General features: G+C 53.4%; 1 protein-coding gene across 1 annotated transcript in view; it reads right to left on the reverse strand.

Moving 5' to 3' along the window:
- The window catches only part of MARCO (macrophage receptor with collagenous structure), a 39,952-nt gene that overhangs the window by 2,822 nt on the left and 12,747 nt on the right, over positions 1-24,383 (reverse strand). Inside the window, exons 2-14 of the mRNA XM_042954252.1 lie at positions 23,216-23,317; positions 21,906-22,127; positions 20,550-20,585; positions 15,467-15,511; positions 15,106-15,150; positions 14,679-14,786; positions 11,152-11,250; positions 11,020-11,055; positions 10,436-10,534; positions 10,281-10,343; positions 1,981-2,025; positions 888-986; positions 258-302 (exon numbers count right to left, since the gene is read on the reverse strand). Of these exons, the coding sequence (XP_042810186.1) occupies positions 258-302; positions 888-986; positions 1,981-2,025; positions 10,281-10,343; positions 10,436-10,534; positions 11,020-11,055; positions 11,152-11,250; positions 14,679-14,786; positions 15,106-15,150; positions 15,467-15,511; positions 20,550-20,585; positions 21,906-22,127; positions 23,216-23,317 (1,044 nt within the window). The remainder of the gene's footprint in view (positions 1-257; positions 303-887; positions 987-1,980; positions 2,026-10,280; positions 10,344-10,435; positions 10,535-11,019; positions 11,056-11,151; positions 11,251-14,678; positions 14,787-15,105; positions 15,151-15,466; positions 15,512-20,549; positions 20,586-21,905; positions 22,128-23,215; positions 23,318-24,383) is intronic.

Here is a 24,383-nt window from a genome sequence, read left to right on the forward strand (position 1 = left end):
TAACGGGAGGGAGGGAGAGAAGGGAGGGGGAGACAAAGGGAAGGGGGGAAGAAGAGAGAAAGAGAAGGAGTCGGGGGGAGAGGACGGGAGCTGTGGCTCTCCGCCATGGGCAGGCCTAGCCGAGGGATAAGCCTGTTAGCTTTTCCCAAACCGAGGGATTTCTCCGAGAACCAGGGCCTCTCCCCACCGCACCTGCAGTTTTCAAGTGCAGAGTTTCCTCTAAACCACAAATTAAAGAGACTAGAAATAGTGATTACCTTTTTGACCTTTTTGTCCCTGTATTCCTTGCTGTCCAGAGGATCCTGTCACAAGGACAAAAAAAAAAAAGCCCCCCCCCCAACACACACAATTTGAAGGAAACCAAGAAGCCAGGATCCCCTCACCCCTCTTTGCCAGCAGTGGAGGAGGGTGAGGAGGTCAGATGGTCTCCTGCAGTTTTGCAGGTGACCTGGCATCATGAGGGCTGGATGGACCACGGGCACCCATGGTTGAGCCAGACAAAATAGGCTTACAATACAGCATGAAGGATTTGAGCTCGACCAGAGAGGAGCATTTAACAGGGGAGAAACATGTGACGCCATCATGTGACATGTGGGAAGTACATGTGACAGACAGGGGAGGCATCTCCTTTGTGGAAAGGTGCAGCGGCCGGGGCATTGGCTGGGCGTGAACGCGTCAAATGTTCACATGTATGCCTCTCTGAAACGCCCACAACGTGCCTTCTTCACTTCTGTGTGCTCAGGGCCAAGGGCAATCCCAGCACAGAACTTGTCCGGGGTGGAGGGGGGGAAGCCAGTAAACCTCTACACCTCTGGTTCTGGAAACTCCCAAACCCCTGACAACAGGGACTCTCCTCAGAACCCACAAATCAGAGACCGAGGCCTGACCTTTCACTCCTGGCTCTCCCTTTTGGCCTTTTAGTCCCGGTGCACCCCTGAGGCCTGCCAGGCCTGGGCTTCCCTGGCTTCCCTTCATGCCTGCAGGGCCTGGAGAGGAGAGAAACCATGTTAGTCAGATGCTTCGCTCTGCTTTCCGAGGGGGGCCAAGGGCCTTGGTCCTCAATGACTGAGTTGTCCTCGACTACCACGTTTCCCACCTCCGTGAATGGGCTGCTAGGATGTTCAGCCCATGTCTTTGGTCCACCTTGGAGGGACAGTAGGGTGCAGGGTGTTGTTCTGATCTCCCCACTGACTCTCCTACGAATGCCGGCTGGGAACACACAGGTAAAAACAGCGGACGGGATCCTGGAGGGCCTCACCGAGCGACATAATTGTGTGGAAGGTGTGGCCATTCTGAGAGAACTTGCCGTCGTGTTTCTAGGTCTCGAGTTCTCCTTTAGTAAGTTCAAACAGGAACCGAATACCCAGATCATGAGGCAGAAAGAGGGTTCAAGAGATGTGTCTGAGAAGTTTTGCGTTGGCGCCCGTTGGGGTGGGGGCTGTGGAGAAGGCTAGAAGCGAGTGCTCTGTGGGAAGTGCCATCCGCAGTGACCGACCACGCGCTTGGGCTTGGGAGGTGATCATAATAGGCTAGCGGACAGCAGCAGGAGGAGGGGAGGAGCTTGAGGGGCCAAAGGGAAGACAGAGATGGACCAGCGCAGGTACGGGGAAGCAGATGAGGCCTCGCAGCCCACTGGGGAGGTGGAGAGGAAGGCCGCACAGCTCCATGGTGGCCACACGGCCTGAAGCCACCAGCCGGCCCCGGCTCTCCAGGCTCTTCTTCACCCCTTCTCTACCCTCAGTGCGGCCCCTCTCCCTACCCGCCCAGGTCACTGAGTTCTGTCGCTCTCCAGGTTTTCCAGGGGCAGGAATCTGAAACTTGAAGGACAGAGTCCTGGAGTGTTAGCATCAAACAGGCTTGGACTCTAGCCCCTTTGGGGGAAGGTCACAGCAGCATGTTCAAAGTCAACAAAACCTGTCCTCCAAGCACGAGGTTTTCCAGACATCATTCTGAGAAATTAAAATGAAGCTGGCCCTTTACCTGGAAATCCTGATTCTCCTTTTGTTCCTTTCTGTCCTTGAAGTCCTAAGATCGAAATACAAAAAAGAGGGGAAGATAATAAAACTTAGATATTAGACACTTTTAATCTTAGACAACCTCTACCTTTTGTCTGATTAATGCAGACGGAAAGATACATTGGTTCTCCACGATTGTTTAAAGCCTCCTGAGCAGAGCATAAAAGGAGACAGACTGCAGATAAATGGGGACACGTGTTGGGGACAAATAGAGATGGAGTGGAGGAAAGTCTGCGTTAGACAGACAGACAGACTCTGGATTTACTGGCTGGCCTTCTTTGTCCGATTATAACCTGACTTGATGGCTAACTCTAATCCCGTTTCTTCCTGATGCATTTGATTGGAAAGAAGTTGAGGGATATTTTGAAAACAAAGCTCTCTTTATTTCCAAAAGCCTGTGGAGGGGACTCACTGGCCGCCAGGAGTGCTTGGGGGCTCTCACCCATAGTAGATGCCCCACAGAATTTGTGGGTTCATTTCATTGTGGCCCTAATGTGGCTAAAGATTTATGTGGCTAAAGGGTCTCGTGTCCAGAAGATGGAAAAATTATCACTGCAATCATTGGTGATGATCGTATTTGTGGTTCTAATGTGAAAGATCCTTCCTTCCCCCCTCCTTTCCTCCCTCCCTCCTTTCCTTCCTTCCTTCCTTCCTTCCACCCACTCACCCCGTTATTCACTGACTCATGGAAGGCCCACTGTCCCCAGCACCATGCTGGGTCACAGGGAGATAATACTTTGTTGGTTTAGCAACATTGTGGTTTCCTTTTTTTTTTTGTATAAACTTTTTTTTAAGTTTATTTATTTTAAGAGAGAGAGAGAGAGCAAGCCAGCGGGGGAGAGGCAGAGAGAGAGAGGGAGAGCATGAGAATCCCAAGCAGACTCCATGCTGTCAGTGCAGAGCCGGATGAGGGGCTCAGCCCCCAAATCGTGAGATCGTGACCCGAGCTGATATCAAGAGTCGGACGCTTAACCGACTGAGCCACCCACGTGCCCTGCAACATTGTGGTTTCTGGATTTTAAGTGCCTGTACCAATTTGATTTCAGAGAGAGACGACTCTCCAAAACCCACAAACTTGGGGAAACGAAAGCTCAGTATTGACTGTGAAGTACCAGTTACTAGAGGGTAACCAGAGGAACACTGTGCTCACCACCACACCCTCGACTGGTGTCCTTCCCATGGCACAAGCCCACTGGTGGCAATCCCTAGCAGCCACAGGGAACTCAGTTCCCCAGCTTGCCCACGGCCTGGGGGGAGTTCCTACCTGGGGAACTTCCTGCTTCTGACTTCAATTTCTGACTTTCCTAAGCACCTACTGTGTGCTGGTCAATGGAGGGCAGGCAATGGGCCTGGCGGGCCTCTTTGGGACCCCTTTCTGGAATAATGAGCAAGGGAATTCCTGGCTCCCAGCAGCCCTTCAGATGATTCTCCTGAGGCCGGGAGCTGCCTGGAGGTAGATCAGAAGCCCCAGGAGCTCAGACCTTGGCACCACAGAGGCAGGAAGCACTGGAATGATCTGAGAGGGCAACTAGTTCAGCTCCTCGTGTTAGGGATGGGACAGAACTGAGGTTCAGGAAGCTTCTTCTAAGGGCTAAAGGAACCTCAGAGGTCAGACCCTGGCAGGCAGGCCCCAGCTCACTCCGGGGTCATTTGTTCATGCCCCAGCCCCCTTTGTGGAATGCCCCACTCCCTTCATCCCCCAGAGAACTCGGATCAAGCCTATGAAATCTGCTAAGATGTCAGATGTCCCTGACTGCAAAGCCTTCTCTGGCCTCGCCCATGGATGGCATACTTCCTTTCAAGGTGGCAAAGTGGCCAGAGTCAGAGAGCCTGGGCTTACATCCGCCTCTGTGACCTTGAGATAGGTGCTGCCCTCTGGGAACCTCACTTTCCTCCTCTGAGTCTCCTGGCTGCCTCGGGGGCCCTTGGGAGACTGAAACGGAGTCATCTGTGTCATGTGCTGAGCCTCACGTCTGGAGTGGGCTCAGTAGACCCTGTCACAGGGACCCCATGGACCCTGTTTGCACGTGTCTGTCTCCCCTCTTGGCGGGGAGTGCCTCGGACGCTGGCCCACGTGAGTTCCAGGCTCGCTGCCCAACAAGTCCCATAAATGTTTGCTGGTGACCTGAGGTCACCCAGCAGAGGTGGCAGATGCTTCCTGTCCGCTCACCTACAGCTGAATTGCATGCGTCCAGATGAGAGAGGAGAAGCCACGCTCAGAAACACGTTATTAAATAGGAAAACGGGTCATACATTGACTCTTGGCTCTTTGCATCCTAGAGGGCACCGTATTGCAAAACTCTCTACCTTAAGAGTCTGTCCCTGGAAGCAAAGTTCAGGGACCCCGGGCCTTGTGACCTCCCCTAATTGTCCCCTCCTGAAGAAGTGCCCATCTCCAGCTGTCCCCAAAGCACCAAACGACAAACACCCTGTACAGACAGGAACCATAGGGAATCCCCTCTTCTCTAGACCTATGGTCCCTGCAGCCTGACCCACCTGGCTCATTTCTCACACCCTCCTTCCCAGCCAGTCACCCCCCGGCGACTCTGTCTCTGCAGCGTCCTGCTTTCTGCCAGGCACCGCTCCAGGGGCTTCACAGACACCGCCTCATTCCGTCTTTCACCTGCCCTGCAAGGTAGTGCCATTTTCCTTCTTACAGGGGAGGAGGAAGTCCACAGTCACAGACGCTAGGTGATTTATCCAAGGTCATGCAGGGAGTGAGCGGTGAACTTGAGTTGTAACCCAGGTTTGGCCTCCCACTGGGTGCCGTAGCTCCCTGTGTCCTGTTCGCAAGGCAGCTCACACCTTCCTGAAGTTTCCCTCTCGGGCTGCCTACTTGGTACCAAAGACACTCCCGGCCCCACCGGGGGCCATCTCGTTCCCCTAAAGGAGTAGTCAAACTCGGGGTGCATCGGAATCACCAGCACAGGGCTTGCCAAACAAAGCAGCCTGTTAGGCTCTACCCCGGGATTGCTGATTCAGTGGATCGGGGGTGGGGATCTGAGACTCTGCATTTCTAGCAAGCTCCCAGGTGATTTTAATGCTGCTGGTCCAGAGGCCACACTTGGAGGAGCAAGGCCTTAATCCTTAAACTCACGGCCCACCTTCTCCAAACAGCCTTCCTGTCTCTGAGGCAAATAAATGCTGGGTTTCTCCTCTTAACCACAGCTTCCTGAGTCTTCCTGGATATTGCATACATCTCAAGCTGAGGGGACCCCAAAATATTTATTTGCAAGGTGTTTATTTAGAGAAATGACTTTCTCCCAAGAAAATCGTGTAGTTAGAAAGCACACGTCGTCTTATTGTTCAGCGCTTAGCTAGTATTTTGCCTAAAAGCTTAGGTTCCTGCTTTGAGGGGAAACTGCCAACTTCAAACCCAGAGTTATCAAACTAGCAGGGATCTGGATACTATTCTAGACGATTCCTCGCATTCCACAGGGGAAGAAACTCAGGCCCGGGGCAAGCTGGGGAGCAAGTCTCCCAACTCTGATTTAACGTAGAAATTTCCAGTACATTAGGAAACTTCCTTCAATACTTTCCTGACATACAGACTAAGTGCAGCCTGGCAGGTTGAGGATAAGTTTAATAACTGACAGATTGAGCTGTGTAGCAAGAAGGGGACCAAAAACTTGGATGCATGTAGAATTCTACAGATACCTCTGAGAAATTTAGAGGAAAATGAGAAAAGTTTTACAAGCGACAATTTAGTAATGTGATTTGGTAGAATTTAATAAGTTCTGGGGCTAACCCAGTCCTTAGATATGGCGGCTGGAATGAACTGAGAAATTATATTCACAGTATAGGGCTTAATTGCTATTATGACGAATTCTTTTTGCTTACCTTCAAAGTAAAATGTCCTAAAACACAGATGAGAAAATGGATTGCAGGTTATTTGCATTTTGGCTTTGCCTCAAGAGGAAAATCAAAGAACGTAGAAAATTCAGATGCTTGTTATATTTTAGACGGGAAGGCTGTTGAGATGCAGAACTTCTGATCCGATTGGTGTTTTGGAGCTTAAATGTTTTGGTTGCTTCTAACATCATTTTATGAGGTGGAATGATAGAAAGTGAAATGCCAATCACAAGATGAAGTAAGTTCTTCCTCGTGTCCAAACAAACTTCAAAATGGCTAAGGGATTTTGAGCTAAAATTAATTTTTGTGTGGGGTTTTTGTGTTTAGCAATTCTCCCCACTTCAAAGTCAAGTGATTTTGTAATCCTTTGAAAGCTCAAAGGTTAGAAAAAAACAGGGGCGCCTGGGTGGCTTAGGCGGTTAAGTGTCCGACCTCGGCTCAGGTCATGATCTGGTGTTTTGTGAGTTCAAGCCCCGCATCAGGCTCTGTGCTGACATCTCAGAGCTCGCAGCCTGCTTCAGATTCTGTGTCTCCCTCTCTCTCCGACCCTCCCCTGCTCGCCCTCTGCCTCTCTCAAAAATAAATAAACATCAAAGGTTAGAAAAAAACCAAGTTTGGGGAGTTTCGTAAAATGCCGTTTGGTGAATGGGTGAAGGAAAGGACCGTTAGAGAAAGTTCTGCTGAGTGATAATGCCCTACTTAATAAACTGTGCACCTTCCCTTCCCAGCAGAAGGAAAAGAATTTCCTCCTCACTGTCTTTAATCTGAGACGGCTCCTTTCTCACAAGAGGTGTCAATGAGGGGAAACATTTCACTTGGATGAGCTGGGGTGTGGTTAGTGGCTGTTCATAGCGGCAGGGGGATCTGGTGATGGGGCCAGGATTTACCCATCTGCTGTGGAATGGGAATACAGGCGATTCTGACTTCTCTGGAGTTCTACACTATGTTATTCTATGTGACAAAATCTGGAACAGCGTAACTTTGGAATCTGACTTTGGGATCAACTCCTGGATTCAGAGTATATTAACTGTAAGCCCCCCGCCTGCCTACCCCAGGAGAGGTTTTGCCTTCGGGGAGTCTTTGCTTCTCCTGCTGTAAGGTAGCAAAACTCAGGAGTGTGGGCAGGGGAACTAAGATGATGGGAGTAAATCCCAAGCACAGTGCTTGGCCCAGAGGCATTGTTAATCATAAACAGATTTATTATATATATAATATAATATATTAATATATAATAATATTATATATATTATATATGTGTATATATACATATACATGTATGCACATATGTATATATGTATGTACATATACATGTATATATGTATACATATACATATATGTATATATACATACATATATGTATATATACATATATATACATATAATATATTAATATATATTATATATGTATATTATATATATAATATTATATATTAATATATTATATTATATATAATATTATATATATAAATGTATATTATATACAATTAATGCACGATAATGGGATCTAGCTGTTACTTAGGTCAAGCGAAGGCACTATAATTTCTCTGTTTTCATCTAGGGAGGCTAGATATTCTCTTGAGAGATTAATGATTTTATTTACAAAATGGGAAATGCATTGGTTTGAAAAACTGGCTTGATAGAATCAAAACTGGACAAACACCGTAGTGCCTCCGGTCTGGGGAATACCGATGTCCTCACATGGAAAAGCATGCGTTATCTTCCATGGTGAGAAGGCCTGGCCCCTGGGTGGGAGCCCAGCCTTCCTTTTCCCACTTCAGAAATCTAACTTCTCCAAGAATTCATTAACCTCTGACCCCGGGATGGTATGGAGACCTGCCTATGGGCCGCCAGACTGTGGACCTATGGCAATTCCCTCCTGAGATGTCCATGTGGGCCATTAGCTCCTAGATCAAGACAAGCATTTGGATTTGTGTGGGAAATCTGTGCAATTTTACATAAGCTGTAATTATCACATGCTCTGCTTTGGAAACATAATCACCATGTTTACTTGGGGAGCCAGAACTAAGGAAGAACCCTTAGAATGTGCCCGGTTGGTATTCACCAGTAGGCCTGATCGATGGAAATCCCCAAAAAGGTGCTCAGCAAATATACAGGAACTTGATAATGGGGTTAAAATGATCCCCAGGCTAAGGGCCAACTGTCTCTCTGCTGTAAGGGAGGTGGGTTTGGGGGTAAATAACGAAGAGCCATAACAGGGCCTGAGAACTTCATGTTTCCTTCTCAGAGTGGAAGAACCTGCTGGAGCCTCAGCTCTAATCTTCCCTGGACTGGGATGGAGAGAGAAGGTGTTGCTCATCAGAGCGCCTGATGGGGGGCAGGGGGCACGTTCAGGCTGCCTGGGCAGAGACAGCATGATGGAGTGCAGTGGGTAAGTCCATGGGCGTTGGGTCGGCCAGGTTTGGGTTCTGGCCCTGGCTGTGTCTTCTCCTGGCCCCTCGAGTCTGGGCAAGTTCCTGTGAAATCGTACTCACAAGAGTGCCGCTCCCACTGTGTTGTCACAGAAAAGCTCATTATCAAGAGGTGCTTTTACTATGTAAACCCTCCCAGGACGTGGACTACAGGGCAGAATTCCATACCCTCAGACAGTGGGAGACACAAGTTGGGGGCTGGGGAGTAGGCACAGTGTTCCCTGTGCGTAAAACCATGCTTTACCCCTAATACCCTTGCTTAGTTAAGAACCGTTGGTCTGGCAGTGGGGGAAGGGTGTGGACAGGTGGGGACAGAGACTCATTGCTTATAGCCGAGGGATAAAAGCCATCATACTATGAAGCCAAACAAAAAACTCAGGGAGAGGGCAGCCTCAGGCCCTAAATTCAGACCCCCTAAAATCTGGGACCAGGGAAGATGAAAATGTATATGATCAGGAGGAAACAGCCAACAAGTCAGGGGCATCTGACCCCCACACCCAGATGGAGCCTTTCTAGAAGGTGAAACCTTGCTGGCTGCCTTCAGGTGGCATCTATATGGCATCCTGGAGCAGGTCCCCTGCCCACACTGACACATAGTGCATAAACAAGAAATTGACTCCGGGGCTGGATGGACTGGAAGGGCAGTGGGTGTTATAGCGGCCTGCGCCATGGCTCCTAATAATCTTCAGAAAAGCCCAGATGGTTGAAGGCCCAGAGTCCAGGGCCAGCCAGGAGGTGGCCCCGCTTATCCCTCTGGCCAGAGCTCCTGACCCTCTCTCACATCTCAACCCTAAATGCCAGGGACATCAGCCTACAGAGCCCTCCCTCATTCTTCTGTGACTTTGCCTGCTCTGTTCCCGCTCTCTAGATTTCCCATCCCCTCCTCACCATGGCCAAGCTCCACTCATTCCATGAAACTCAGCTCAAGCTCTTACATCACTCCTGGACCGCGCTGCCTTTCACCACCCCTGCCAGACAGGGGACACTGTGAGACTGAAGCAGTTAGCTGAGTTAAGTCACATTTGTTTAAGGAATCAATCCATCCATCAGTCAACCACTTGATCAGCGAGCACGGAGAGGACGTGCCCCTGGTGTGGGTCTGTGCACCACTCTGCCTGAGGGCATCGGGCTGTCTAACCCGGCAGGACCTTCTGCTCGGACGGAGGATGGAGCCACGGAAGGCTGTCCACAGCCATAACCTTGAGCTGCTACCACATTCCAGGCTGCGCTTGGCTTTCTAAAGGGCATTTGTCACGTCTCACTTCTCCATGCAAAAGCCCACAACACAGTGTGCCTGGCACACCCTGGCAACAGTCTGTGTGCCTGTCTCCTGCACCAGCCTGTATGTGTGAGGCCAGGAAGCAGGTCTTACGCATCACGGTGACCCAGCGCCCAACACAGTGGCCCACACTTTCTAGACCACTGTAGGCGCTCAGACTTAGGGACGCGACAAAATTGGCGTAGAGGTTCGCAAAGCAGACCGCACTGGTTTGATGCTTTGTAACCTAGACGAATTTGGCATGAAGGTTCATCCTGTAGTCACTGTGAGTTTGATTACGTGGGTCCCTCCTCCCAGCCCGAGTCCCTCTGGGACAACGTGCAGGAAGGGGTTTCTTGACACCCCCTGCCCACATTCAGAGCCCTGACCCTGGGGCCCCCCTGCAGGTCAGCAGGAGAGAATAGAAACTACGCACACAGCCGGAAGGCAGGCCAGGGGACAATGAGGGCCAGCTGCCCTTCTCTTCTCTTTAATGGTGGAGGTTTGGTCATGGCATTGAGGCCTTTCAGGGATGCTGGGCAGAGAGAGGACAGCCCTAGGGCTCTGAGCTAAAAGGGCCCTGACAGAGGGAGGTGTCCTTAATCGGGGTGCCTCAGGGGCCAGAGCACAGGAGACTCTGTGCCTCCTTCTGGGGGGCCCCCTGAGGCAGTGCTCCTCCCTATCTACCCAGCACCCCATCCACCCCCTACCCACACCCTCCGTTACCTGAGTCCCCCTTGCTTCCCTTCATGCCGTCGGCTCCTGGCGTCCCGGGTATCCCTGGTGGTCCTGTACAACAGATGTCCGGAGAGCATGAGGGCTGGGCTCTGTGGCTCTTCAGACACCACTCCCCATGCCCACGGCAGGGCCAAGGACCTCACCTGTCAGCCCGGGGGGGCCAGTGCTGCCGGGCTCACCCTTGGCACCTGGGGATCCCGCTGCGCCCGGAGAGCCGGGAAGACCCTGCGCTCCAGGTTGTCCTGCAAGTTAAGTGACAGCTGCAAGGTTGGGGGTGGTCGGCAGAGAGCTGGCTGCCCACCCCTCGGCTCGTCTGTCTTCTCGGCTGTGACACGTGTACCTCCTACCAGCGTGCATGTTCCCTGGGCAGTTTTCCACATCTCCCTTTAGAAGCCACGAGCGAGCCCAGTTAGTAGGAGAAAAGTTACAGCCTGAGCTGTGTGTTCATCGTTACCATCACTCTGCAGTGCCTGGGGCTTGCGGACTCCCTAGGCACCCCGGTCGTGGGTGTGGGCTCCACACCCCTGCGTGGCGGACTGCGGCGAAGGTCTAAGGGGAATGCCAATCGAGCCTGTTCCTCCCAGGCGGGGCCCGGTTTTCAGAGACCCCCCACGTGCTCTGGGTTAACGCTACAATGAAACTAAAGACAGTGGAGTCGTGTCCCGGACTTGACTTTGCCCAGAGACAGTAGCAGCTCGAATGATGTCTGGATCCCCAGAGTTCTTACCTTGGTCTCCTTTCATTCCAGGAGATCCAGCCGCACCTAAAATGAAGAAGGACTTTTAGAGATTTTGTTCCCCTCTAGCTCAGCCTGCCAGAGAAAAAGGGAATATGGACAGGCCGGTGGACGGCCTCTTACCTGGGGGGCCTGGCTTCCCTGAGTCACCTTTGCTCCCCTGGGCTCCGGGGGGTCCCATGACCCCTGTATCTCCTTTCATGCCCATGTCTCCCTTGCTTCCTGAAAAACCAAGGAGTTGTGGTCAGGCACGGAGGAGGACGCAGCCGGCAGCCAGGTCCCGATGACGCTGTCCCACCCAAAATCCAAACTCAAACTCCTTGGGCTCCGCCTACCTGGTTCCCAGAAGTGGAAGATACAATGGTTGGCCTCAAGGAGCACACCATCTTGCCCCAGAGACCAGATGGAAACGCGTGAGAAATAGACGAGGTCATGGAGCCCGGCTGGCGTGCAGCCGAAGGCCCAGAAGCCAGGCTCTCAGGACCCTGGTCAGCACGCTGGTCCCCTTGGGAGGGACCACAGCCCAGGCTGAGCTAAGCACTGCCCGGCTCATTTTAGTGTCTGCATTTGGGGAATTTTTTTTTTTTTCAAGCGTCCCAAACTGAAACCTGAATATTCCAGAATGCCGATCCCAAGTGCCGAGAATAGAAACGTGAAGGCATGAGTGGAGAGGAAAACATTGCAGCAGCTCGGACTCCTGCCAGTGCTCCAGCCACAGCCTTTCCTGGTGCCCAAGGTCTCAAATTTTCCACTTGTCATCAGCATTCGAGGCTTGTCCCAGCCTGTCCTCTCCTCGGTCCTCCATTGCTCCCTCCTCCTTTCTGCGGCTGCATGGCGCATATCAGTTGAGGGAGGCTCCTCGCATGGGGCCTGCCAACCTCTTCCCAGTCTGCGGGCTTGGCTCCCGAGCGGGCTGCACACCCTCGCTAGCCATGCCAGGCTGGGTCTGTTCATCAGCGGCCCCCTGGCTTGGCTGGTGTTCCTGGAGCTAGTCAAACTCCCATCCCGGCAGTTCCCTCAGCCCTGGGACAGGCTTATTGGGATGGAATTTGGTTAAAAGGCTCCACTCCACTATCTTCCCGATATCAGAGCTGGGAGGACGCAGAGGGATAGCAGCCTTCCCTCCTGTGCGTTGGGAAAGGAGACAGAGAGGTCTGAAGCAGCGGGGGGCGGGAGGTGGGGGGGAGAGTCACGGGTCACGCGAAGCTTTCTGGTCTAAGCGTGGGGTGACGTTAGGGGCAAGGCTCAGGAAGTAGCTTCTTTCAGGTGGTTTAGATACTTGAAGGATGACTATTCCCTGATGGGAAACAAAACAATCAGAAAGAACTCGGTTCTAGCTGAGATGGCTTATGGCCTCAGGGGCAAGCCCCAAAGAAGGCGATCCTTGCTCATTCAAGGTGTGCGCTTTGGCAGAAGGGACAAATGGCATTTGGCAGATGGGACTAGGAATTACTTCCCTGGAGGAATATGTTGGTGCCCGAATATGTTGGTGCCCGACTGCCCCGGGCCGGCCGGAACCCCCATGTTATGGGAATCCCTAGGCTGCCCGAGGATTCAGGAGCGTGCTCTGGGCCCGAGTCTGTGTGTGGCTGTGTGTGGCTATGACTGCCGTGTCTCCATCAAAGGGGGCGGCCTGGGGAAGCAGGGCGTTCTCGGTAAAAGGCCCAGAGTCTAGCCCTACCAGATGAACATCAGCTGCCGTCTGGTGTCAGAACTTTGCCATCACAGCTCAAGGCAAGGTGAGGAAAATGCACCTGTCCCCTGGCCCTTCCCCAGGGACATTACCCCTTAGTGGGGACAAAGACCACAAAGCCTCAGGACCACTGGAGCGGGGCCCCTCGTGCCAGCCCTGTCTGCCAGCAGGGGCTTAGGAAAACAGCGGGTGAAAGAGACCTTGCGATCTTGGGAGAGGAAATTTGGGAAGAGGAGGGGTGGGTCAGAGTCCTGATTTCTGAAGAATTGAAACTTTCTCATTTCCCCTCGCCAACCACAGCTTTTCCAGGCCGAGTGCGGGCGGGGGGGGGGGGCCCACCCCGGTGTCGGGTATCTGCAAATCTGGGGCGCTGGATGAGTGTGGGAGGGAAAACAGTAGGGCGCAGACTCCACAGGCAAAAGTGCTGGCTGTCACCCCCTCCCCTGGGGCTGGCAGGGCCACCTTGAGAAAGTCTGGGCCTCCCTTTCCTGTTACATAGAGAACTATGGAGAGCAGCCTTTGGAATCGCCGTCAGAGGTCAACTGTCTAACCATCCACCGGGTGCACAGATGCCCCCCCTCCCAACCCTCCCGGTCATCTCAGCACAACTGGCTCTCCTGATACCTTTGATCACGGCTCCTCATTCTTCAGGATGGCTGACACCTGCCTGTAAGGGCCCTCTTCCTGAAGCGTGCACCCCAGTATCTGATAATGTGAATAATTCCTATTCGTAGGTACAGTGCCACACATCTTCTGTCTTCTACTCCAGTTGTAACTCAATCCTTATTCAAGGTTGCTTTTATTATCCCCCTCTTACAGTTGAGTAAGTTGTGGATCAGAGAGGTCAAGTCATTTGCCCAAGGTTGCCCAGCTAGTGAGCCATACGAGGACCCAGATGTGTCTGACCTTAGAACTGAAGTCCTTCCCTTTCTACCTTAAGGGATCCCTAACATCATTCATACAGACGGTTATCATTTGTTTAGTGTTTAACCATGTGGCAGAGAGTTTGAACACATGATCTCTAGGGACTGCCCTACAAAGTATGCATAATTTCATTATTATATATATGTTTATTTATTCCTGAGAGGGCACGAGTGGAGGAGGGGCAGGGGGGCGGGGGACGGAGGACCCGAAGCAGGCTTTGTGCTGACGGCAGCCAGCCCGATAAGGGGCTCGAACTCACAGACCGTGAGAGCGTGACCTGAGCTGAAGTTGGAGGCTCAACTTCAACAATCAGGCGCCCCTGATTATTATCATTTTAATGGCCATTCTTTTCGGAAATGAAGACACTAAGCCTCCGCTGGTTAAGTCACGTGCCTAGAGGCACACGTGGACAGGTGCAGAGCAGGGGCGACGTCAAGGCTTCTAGCCACACGGCCCTCATCCCCGCTCTACTGTACCCCATAACCACCCGAGGGGGCTTCCAGAGGCCAAGCGACAAGGGGCGCGAAAAGTGCTCTGTCGTGGCCGGAGCCCCTGGGGCAGCGCTTCTCAGAGCGTGCCCCCCAGACTTCCGGCATCAGAATCATCCAGGCCTTTGAAACACAGACTCTTGCACTTTGAACAAGGGCCCCAAATGGTTCTGACGTAGCACCTCCTTCTAGAATCAGCCCCTTCACCCTCCCTGACAGCCAGTCTCCCCTCCTGCCCTGTGCCCACCTCACGTCCCACTGCCACCCCTCGCCGTCCTCTCCTCAGAGCTTGTCGCATGGCCTGTGTCCTCACTTGTCACCGGTTGTGCCTGGCATCACGTTGTGTCTCCCCCCGCCCATGCTACTCTCAGCTCTCCATTCCTGGCCTCTGCTCACCTGGACGGATGGGACACATGTGCTCCTGGGGGAAGCAGAGCACAGCCCTGCCCTCAGTGGGACCAAACAGACATGCTTACAGAGGGTCAGGGCCCAGCTCCCCCTCAGCCCCTCCCCCACAAGCACCAACACCCCCACCAGGCCCTTACCTGGGAGGCCCAGGTCTCCTTTGTCTCCTTTAGCCCCAGGTTCGCCTTTCAGGCCAACGAGTCCCCCATCACCTTTGCTGCCCTTCTCTCCTTGCCGTCCTGGGGTGCCTGGGCAGAGAATGGCCAACAAGATGGGCTCCTGCCGCCCTCCCAAGGAGGACTCAGGAGCCGCCCATGGGCTGTTCAGCAGTGGGGCAGGAGGCATTTTGAAAAGAAAAGAAAGGGGCCTCTGGAAGAAGTCCGGGGGATGTTAGGTCATCTCTTGGGTGTCTCGATGAGGCACCGTAAGACTCCAGAGCAGAGGACTGTGGGAGGGCACCGACCCCCTGGGGCTGTGGGTGGGGATGTGGGGAGGGGGGACCCGGGCAACTGGCTCAGCACCTCAGCCAAGGCAGGGCTGAGCCCAGGCAGGGGAAACATGCGTTACCAGGGGCTCCTTGTTTCCCTGGAGCACCGCTGGGTCCTTGGAGGCCTGCGGAGAAGGAAAGAAGAATTAGTCACAGTGTTCCAGGCTCTTCCGTCAGCTGACGTTCTAGAGCCTGTAGGAGGGGGCGAGGGCCCAGCACGAGGGGAAGGAAGGGCTTCAGTCTGTCTCATTCTCTGTCTCTCACACACACACAGACACCCCAACAGTATCAACATTCACCCTTCACAACAGCAAGAAAAAGAGAGATTGAGAGAGAGAGAGAGGAAAGAAAAGGCTGAGTTGTTAGACACAAGGGTGTAAATGAGCCAGGCCCCTGCCTCCTGACTCCCCCCACCCGCGCACTCACCCAGCCCCTGCCCACCTGCCTCTCCCTTGATTCCAGGCGGGCCTTGGAGTCCCGGGAGGCCTGGAAAGGAAAAGGAATTCAGAACGTGGCCTGGACAAGGAGGAGAAAAAGGATTACGGGGCTAGTAGACAGACGCTCGTATCTGCTGCTCCCTGGCATGCCTCAGTCCCCTCAGTCCCCCTCTCAGCCGGTGGCCTTTGCAGGCCAGGGAAGCCAGACATGCCCTGGGCCCCTTTTGACCTGGAAGACCTGAAGAAGAGGGGCACAGACACCAAGGGGCCAACTCACGAGGTGGGGTGACAAGGCCACTTACACACCTTTATGTATTCAACGAACTGTCGCTGAGCACCGAGAGCGGGCCAAACGGTGTGGGCAAGAAAAGGAAAGGCAGGGCTCCTTCCTACAAGAAGCTCAGGGCCTAACAGGCGAAACGCAGTCGTATCGATGACGTCACCCGAGGGAGGCTGCGTCACACAGACCTCGTGCGAATCTCTCCCTCATTTTGAGCCTCAGCTTGCTCGTCAGTGAAATGGGGCTAATATGCCAGCTTTGCAGGGCTGTCCCGGAGGCAGGCTCTGGATAAACGGAACCTACATTTGCTGCACCTTGCGCGCGGTTCTGTCCCTTTCCCAGGGCTGTGTTGTAGGCTGGAGACGCACAGCACCCCGGGAGCGCGGGACGTCCTGTCCTAGTCCGTTCGGGTTGCTATAGCAAAACACCGCAGGGCGGGTGGCTTTGAAACGACAGACATTCATTTCTCCCTGTCCTGCAGGCGGGAAGCGCAAGGTCCTATATCCAAGAGCTGGTGTGGTCGGGTTCTGGAGAGGGCCCTCTTCTGGGTTGCAGACCACTAACTTCTCACTGTGTCCTCACACGACGGTGGGGAGCTGAGGGAGCTCGTTGGGGTCCCTTTGATAAGGGCACTGATCCCATTCAGGAGGGCCCTGCCTTCAGGACTGAATCCCCTTCTAAAGACCCCACCTCCTAACACTGTCGCTTCGGATGTTAGGTTTTCAACGAATGAATTTTCATGAGAGAAAAACACTCAGGCCGTGGCTCGTCCCCCACATCTCCACGAGGGGGGTGACTTTCCGAGAGGCGTGGCTTTGCCTGAGCTCACACATGTGGAGAGAGGCCGGCAGATTCCAGGTCTCCCGATGGCAAAGCCTATCCCCGTGTCAGGGCACCACGATGACAAGGCCTCTTACATGCTTTCTACTTCAGGGTAGAACCCCAGTCCGATTGGTGGGACCCATGATGCCATATCTCTCCTACGTGCACAAGACGGGGGGTGGGGCGGGCAGAAGCAAGGAAGCAGAGCAGGGGACTAGGGTCCCTCTCACACAAATCTCAGGGAAGAGCACTGGAGAATCAGTTCAGGCTCTGACCGCTGGCCCCCACTGACCAGCCTTTCACACGGCCTAGCCCGTTTTCCCATGTCACATGGGAATGCCGCCACCTGCCTCACAGGGTCCTCAGGGGACCACATGGGGTCATGGGACACGGTAAAAACCCAGGGAAAGTGAGCTTTGGCTACACTTACCAGCCAAAGGAAAGAGGCAAGAACTCCAGAGACCCTGCGAGTACAGGGCTCAAGGCCAGAGGCTCCGACCCCTGGCCCTTTAGGAGTAGTGCCCCACTTGTTGATAGGACAGGTCCAGTCCCTCAGGGGAATTTTCGAGGCGAGTCCCTAGGATCCTATGCCCGTCAATATGGCTCCTTCCCACCACAGGCTACACAAGCTGTACCAGCTTTGCTGCGGTGGCCTGGCCCCCGGGGCGGGAACGGGACTCAGGCTGCGGAGTCCGACTCTGCCCCTCCAACTTTGTCTGAGTTAGCTTAAGTCAACGTCCCTCTGAGCCTGCTTCCTCATCTGTGAAACGGGGGTAATAGCAGCAGCCACTTGGGGTTAGCATGAGGAGTCAACCAAAATACGTAGCTAGGGGTGCCCCCTTCACCTCCCCTGACCCAGGCTGGCCTCGTCCCCACCGCTCCCAGCCTGTCTTCCACCTCTGCTCCTCTGGTTCTTGCACTCCAGCACGTGGGTCTGCCTTCTTTGCCTTCCTACGCTCACCAAACCCCCTTCCTACCTCAGGGCCTTTGCACATGTGGGTCTCTGTCTGGAACCCATATTTCCTGACACCTTCTGCTCATACCCAGGTCAAGGCCACTAGGTCTCTCTGGGAAACCCCTTCACGTGCCGGGGTTAGGCCCTTTCTGTGCCCTCCTTACCTAGGGAGTTGTCCCAGTCTATCAGAGCAGAAGGGGCTGGAACCAAATCATGCTTCCCTGGGGGCAGGGGTTCTGTCTGTCTTTTTATGTCTGCGTTCCCAGTGGCTGGACGTTGCCTGGTCCTTAAGAGGCTTTCAGTAAATATTTGTTGGAAAGTCCGGAACACACAGGGGAGGGAAAGAGGTGTGGGTGGGTTCCACATCACCCTTTCCCCAAACTTGACTTAAGTGCAGCTCCCCTCTCCATCCCCGCTGTTCTGGAAGCTTGGGCCAGAGTGCAGTTTCTCGGCAGGCTGCCTCAGGGCCAAACCGGTCATCCTGAGCCCTGCACCCAAACGTCCTCTGGGATCCACCTATTGGTCACCAGGGGCCTTTGCAGGAAAATGTGCCTTTGGGGAGCCCTAGCCAGGCGAAGCAGGCCATGGGGGAGGGGAGAGAGATTGCAGCCTCCCCTGGGTGGGCCAGGGTGGTGGGGGACGCTGGGAAGGTACTGGTGGTGGGGGCGTTGCTGAGCTCCAGCTGCTAGAATCAGTTTCCAGCCTCTGGTTTCTGGGCTCCAGAAGAGAGAGAAAGACAGGGACAAAGAGGTAGTCAGAGACAGAGAGAGGCTTCAAGAGACATGGAGAGAGAGTACTGGAGATTATATACATACATACACGTACAGAATCTTCCTTGACTCACAGTGGGCTTAGGTCCCGATACACACAACATAAACTGAAAATATGCTAAGTCGAAAATGCATTTAATGCACCTAAACATTAATGCCCGTGACAGCTCAATCTCACCCACCGTAAACATGCTCGGAACACTGACATCAGCCTACAGTTGGGCAAAGTCATCTCACACAAGCCCACTTTATAACACGGTGATGGCCCTGTCATGTAACTTCCTGACTAGTGTACTGAAAGTGAGGGTCAGGATGGCTGTCTGGGGACAGAGTGGTTGTCAGTGGCGTGGTTGTTTGCGACCAGGAGCTGCCCCGCCCAGCTTCGCGAGAGAGCGTCGTCCTGCCTGTCGCTAGCCAGGAAAAGATCCAAATTCAAAATTCAAGGTACAGTACCTGCTGAATGTGTATCACTTTGGCACCGTGGTAAAGTTAAGAAATCGTAACTGGAGCCACTGTATGTCAGCGACTGTGTATACGTTCACACAGAGAGAGAGACGGAGACAGAGGGACAGAAGGGAGGACGCTCTCCACCCTGAGGGTGAGCTGGGCTCTGTGTCTTGTTCCTGGAGCACTGGGCCTGGGGCGGGTGATGGAGCAGATTTTAAACGTCAGACTAAACCCACTGGGTTGACAAGAGGTGTAAGCCCCCATCATGTTGGCTACGGCGGTAGAAGCTGTTGGAACAGCATCTCCTTGGAAGGGAGGAGACGACGTTCAATCAGGCCGGGACTGCCCCGGAATTAGCGCATTCAATCTGCCCCAGAAAATAACAAAGCAAATAGTAACAACAGATAACAGCAACGACACTATCGAATGCTTCCTCTGAGCTGGGCCTTGGACTAAGCATGTTTACCTTCATCATTTTAATTCTCGCACCAATCCCGGGATGTCCTGGGATTATCCCCTGCTGCGAGGGGAGAACACAGAACTCAGAAATGTTAAGTGACTGGTTCAAGGCCACCCAGCTCCAGAGGGAGCCACTGTTTGTCCCGGTGTGATAGTCACACAGTGCACACTCAAAACTCTGCTGCCTCAAAACTCTTCCTGGCCAGCAGGGGCGCCCAGGTGATTCAAATAGTTAAGTGTCTGACTCTTGGTTTCGGCTCAAGTCATGATCTCACGGTTCGTGGGTTCAAGCCCCGCATCCGGCTCTGCACTGGTGGTACAGAGCCTGCTTGGAATTCTCTCTCTCCCTTTCTCCCCTGTGCACACGCGCGAGCTCTCTCTCTCTCTCTCTCTCTTTCTCTCAATCTCTCTATCAAAAATAAATAAATAAACATTAAAAAATAAACAACACAACTCTTCCTGGCCAGCAGCGTGATCTGGGCCATATGTGAAAGATTCTGAAGCCAAGGAGTTTTGTCCCAAGAAGGCTGTGTACCCTTATCTTCCGGGTGGAATTTCAACCACTCAGGTGACAGAAAGGAGTAGGACGTGAATGAAGCGTGTGCACACGTGTGCAACGAAACCTGAGTGTGTTCAAGGAGAAAGAGAAAGCAGCCGAGGGGGTTGTCCTCAGAGAGCACTTGCCATTGTCAGACATTCGTGGCCCGCCACTTCCCATGAATCTTCCAGCATCCCTATGGAGTGAGCCCAATTGTCTCCCTTAGTTTTGACACCAGTGAGGGGCTGAGGGTCCAGAAAAGTTAAGTACCTGGCCCCAAGTCACACAGCTGGTAAGCAGCAGACCTGGGATTAGAGGCTGCCCCTCCCGTTACGGTCCACCCCTTCCCCCATGTCATTACGGTGCTCTAGGAGACGCGAGTTGTGCGGCCCTGTCAACAATCACGGCAAGGTGGGGAGACGAGCTAGGTGTTGGGTAATCAGCCCTGGAATCAGTGCTTATGGGAGACAGAGGGGGAGTCCTGCATGGGCAGCAGGGACGCCAGGAGGAGAAGGAGCAGGGGGGATGCACGTAGGTTGGCCTCGGAAGATGGCTTAGAATCGGCTGGGCGCGGTGGAGGGAGAGGTCACTTCTCATTTCAGGCAAGGAGCAGAGTAGAGGCCCAGAGGCTGGGAGTCCCAGCACGGTCAGGGAACAGAGAGCAGACCCAACTGAGGACCAGTGAGTTTGTAGGGGGGCTCTGGAGGCCGGTGGGAGGTAAGCTGGGGTTGAGGCCCAGAAAAGCACAGGCCCAGGAGCCCCTGGGGGAAGGCTGTGGGGAGCGGGCGACGTGGGTCAGAGCGGAAACGAACGTACCTGGAGCGCCTCGTTCCCCTTTGATCCTGAACAGCTCTGCAAGGGGAGAAGAGAGGGTTGTAGGCTGGGCCGGGCGGGCGCACCCAGCTCAGAGCTGGAAGGCTGTGTGCCCTTGGGGCTGAGGAGCAGGGGCTTCAGGCAAACGGGGGATTTGGACAACAGGGGCCCAACGCTCGGGTATTTTCCAGGAATGAATGTTTTCGAGAAAGCCGGATGTTTGGTTGCAGGTAGTGGTCTGCACCGGAGAGCTGTGGATCCCTGGGAGCTGCAGAAGTGTGGAGAGAAGGTTGAGACCCCCGGAGTCTCCCCTGTGTGGTCAGAAGACCTTGGAGCCAAACCCACGAAGGAAGAGCCTCAGGTTAAAGGCAGGGCCCCTCGTGTGGATCACCACCTTTGTATGTCAATGAAGAGAGGGCTGGTCCCGGTGTCTGAGCGGCTAAGCCTGGACTCCACCCATCTACCACGGCTGTCACCTCTCCTCACATCAGGGCTCGGCCTCTGTCTGCGCTCACGACGCAGCCTCGGAGGGATTTGCCCACCTGGACCCTGAGTCCTTTCAGCATGTGCTCCCCTGGGCACAGAACCACCGTCATGGAATCAGCCCCCAAGGCTGTCTCTGGAGACAGAAGAGCCGGAGCTCCAGGCCACAGTGTGAACGCTGCAAACAGATCACACCTAGGAGCCGGTTTGGCCCAGATCAGCTCTTCCTGCGTGGGCACAGCCAGAGGGTGGCAGGTGCAGTGGCGGACAGCCTCGCCTGGCCCAGGGAAGACCGAGGGAAGGCGGAGGGCACTGGCATCTCCACCGTCCACTCTGTTTTCTCCCGTGCGCAGCCCTATCTTCCAAGCCACCACACTTCCCCAGCAGGCCCACTGCCCCCTCCCTCCAGGGTTCTCACGTGACCTGGACCAGCTTGGTGCCTTCCGTGATGCTCTCTTCAGCCACGAGCCAGTATTAGTTGGCTGCACGGGAGTGGTCTTGGGAATCGTCCCAGGCTCTGTGTTTTACCCACCTTCCCAAATGTTCTAGATCCATCTGTGGGCTTTGTGACTAAGACCTGGCCTTGGGCCGATTGCTCTGGTCCCTGGCTCTCGGAGGTCATACTCTGCTTGGATAGGGCACTTGCACCCTAGGCTCTTGACCCACTGTCTGCAGCCCCCGATGGGGCTGTAACCTCATGCCCGTCCATTTGGCTCTCACCCCTTGTCTTGGGCCCCAGGGTCTCATACTCTGGGTTCTGGAATGCTCTCTTTGCCGGGGAAGGACTTTCAGGCCCAAAGATCCCCTTACCCATGAGCCAGCAGCCCCTACTTTCCATCCTCTGAAGGGTCCCTGTGCAAGGGGAGGGGGCCAAACCTGGGTTTCGAGTGAAGTTGTCCACTTTCCGCAGCAGATGCTCCTGCCTGGTGCGGACCTGGGTGATCTGGGCCTGTAAGACTTGTAGCCCCAGCGCGCCCCCAGGGAGGTGCGGGATGGGCATTGACTGGAGCAGAGAGAAGGACGGGTTGTCCTCGGCTCCCAGCGTTCCATTGGCGAAGTGCATCTCCAGGGCCCAGAGCCGCTCCTGAAGATTCAGAACTGGACACCCCACCCCCACCCCACAACATTCTCTTAGGGACCTCATTAAAGCCCCGGGCATGTGAGCATGTCCCTGACATTCCTGTGTCATATGTGCATGGCTTCTGTGGGTCCTGAATACTAAACACACATGTCATGTGTTATGAGGACCTAACGTGAGCACAGAGCTCTTTCCATACCTTGCACATGTGTGCTTTATACCGGGCATGACGTTACACATCATAGAATATTCCTGCGTGGCCTAGGGATGTACCCACAGCATCGCGATCAACCTTCAGCCTTCCTGGATACTCTGGGTGTGAACGTATGATGACTAATGTACTGGTGTGATCTAATCATGTGTGACCTTAATATGCGAGTGACACATGTTTATGACAGCTGAGCACACGATGTTCTTGCATGACTTCTGTGTCTGCGGGTGGAATTGCTTCATGACCTTAACATTTGGACTGGGGACACTTTGAAAGTAAGATCATGTTAAAATGAACAACCGGGGGTCCCCCGGGGGGCTCAGTCGATGAAGCGTCCGACTTCCGCTCAGGCCATGATCTCGCGGTTCATGAGTTTGAGCCCGGCATGGGGCTGTGTGCTGACAGCTTGGAGTCTGGAGCCTGTTTTGGATTCTGTGTCTCTCTCTCTCTCTCTCTCTGATCCTCCCAACTCACGCTCTGTCTCTCTCTCTTTCTCAAAAATAAATAAAAACATTTAAAAAATTTAAAAAATAATAAAAATAAAATGAACAATCCGCTCAATAGAGCCCTTTCACACCCAGACGCTGGGGATCCTTGATGAAAGACACACATGACATCCTGGGTGAAGTTATCGCACTGTTCACCGCTCTAGACACACATAGGTTCACATGTGCTTTCTCTCTCTCTCTATCAATATGTCTCTGTCTCTTTCTCTCATACATACACACACACACACACACACACACACACTCCTCCCTGGCCACTCCCCACCCCCTCCATCAATGTAGCTGCCCAGAGACTAAGAACTCTCTCTCCACAGGTGACCCCAGGGCTCTTCGCTCAAACCTGAGCCCTTTGTCAGCCCAGGAAGCACCAGACAGCACCAGATCTCTTTACCTTTTACCACCAGCAGCCCGGCACCTGCGGTGAGGAGAACCAGGTAGATGGCCACCATGACCATGAAGCAGTTAACCGTCTTTCTCTTCCTGGACTTCGGATCTGAAACACAACCCCGGTAGAAGGTGGCTATTGTAGAAGGCAGAGAACAGGGAGCCCCAAACTGCGTCCGATTCCCCTCTGTGTGAGGGGAGGGTAAAGACCGTGAGGTCTTTACCCCGTGAGGTCGAGGGTAAAGACACAATGTCTCACTACCCCCAAGTCTTCCCCCGATCCTCCTCTTCCCACAAACCAGGAAATGCTATCATCGGTCACTCACTGGTGTGCTGGGCACACAAACACCCATGCCACACGTCATCAGTTGGAAGAGTGCAGTCCTTAAACCAGGCTCACTGCCAAAGCCCCTTCCAGTGCCTGGAAGTAGAGGGCTCTCAAGAGACGTTCGGCGGATGAATTAATGAGTGAACATACTTAAATTTCAAAACTTTGGGAGGAGGATGCTTGTTGCCTCTTTATAAACTGTGGGTGAGGTTCGGAGAAGTTGAAAAACCTATCAGGTCATGAGATGCAGATCTGGAAATCAGGTTCAGGCTTTGGCTTTCTTTGTCTTTAGATTATGTAATTATAAAAACACAACCTGCTTAATATAATTTATCAAACAATATAGAGAGCATTGCAAAGGTTAATGATCTTGTCATCAGGGACTTCAGGGGACCTGAGTTCCTTGGCGTCCTAACCCACTGACATAAGCTTTGCTGGCGTTCTGGGGTGTGGCCTTCGTCCTGCTTATTCATGGAAACTGACAAACCCGTACCCTGCTGAATGGACTTGTTTTTTCTTTCGATTTTACCCAGATGACGTCATATTACATATAATACAGCACGTTGCTTTCTGCAATGAGTGATTTTCTACGGACATTCCTCCAGTCGTTTGTTTGTCTTTTGTCTTTTTGTAGAGAGAGATTGGGCCATTCTTTTAACAGCTGCCTGATATTCCTTAAAGACAAGAGCCACAATTCCTGCAGATAACGTCCCCGTTGACAAGCTGTTTCCAGTCTGGGGTGTTACAAAAGGAGGCCACGGTGGTTCTAACTCCAGTGTTTTCCCCATTCCAGCTGTCTCCCCACTTTGGGGCATCCAAAGGTGGGGAGCCGGCCTACTCGGTGCCA

This window comes from Panthera leo, chromosome C1 (assembly GCF_018350215.1).
Source record: "Panthera leo isolate Ple1 chromosome C1, P.leo_Ple1_pat1.1, whole genome shotgun sequence".
In the NCBI taxonomy this organism is placed as follows: Eukaryota; Metazoa; Chordata; class Mammalia; order Carnivora; family Felidae; genus Panthera; species Panthera leo.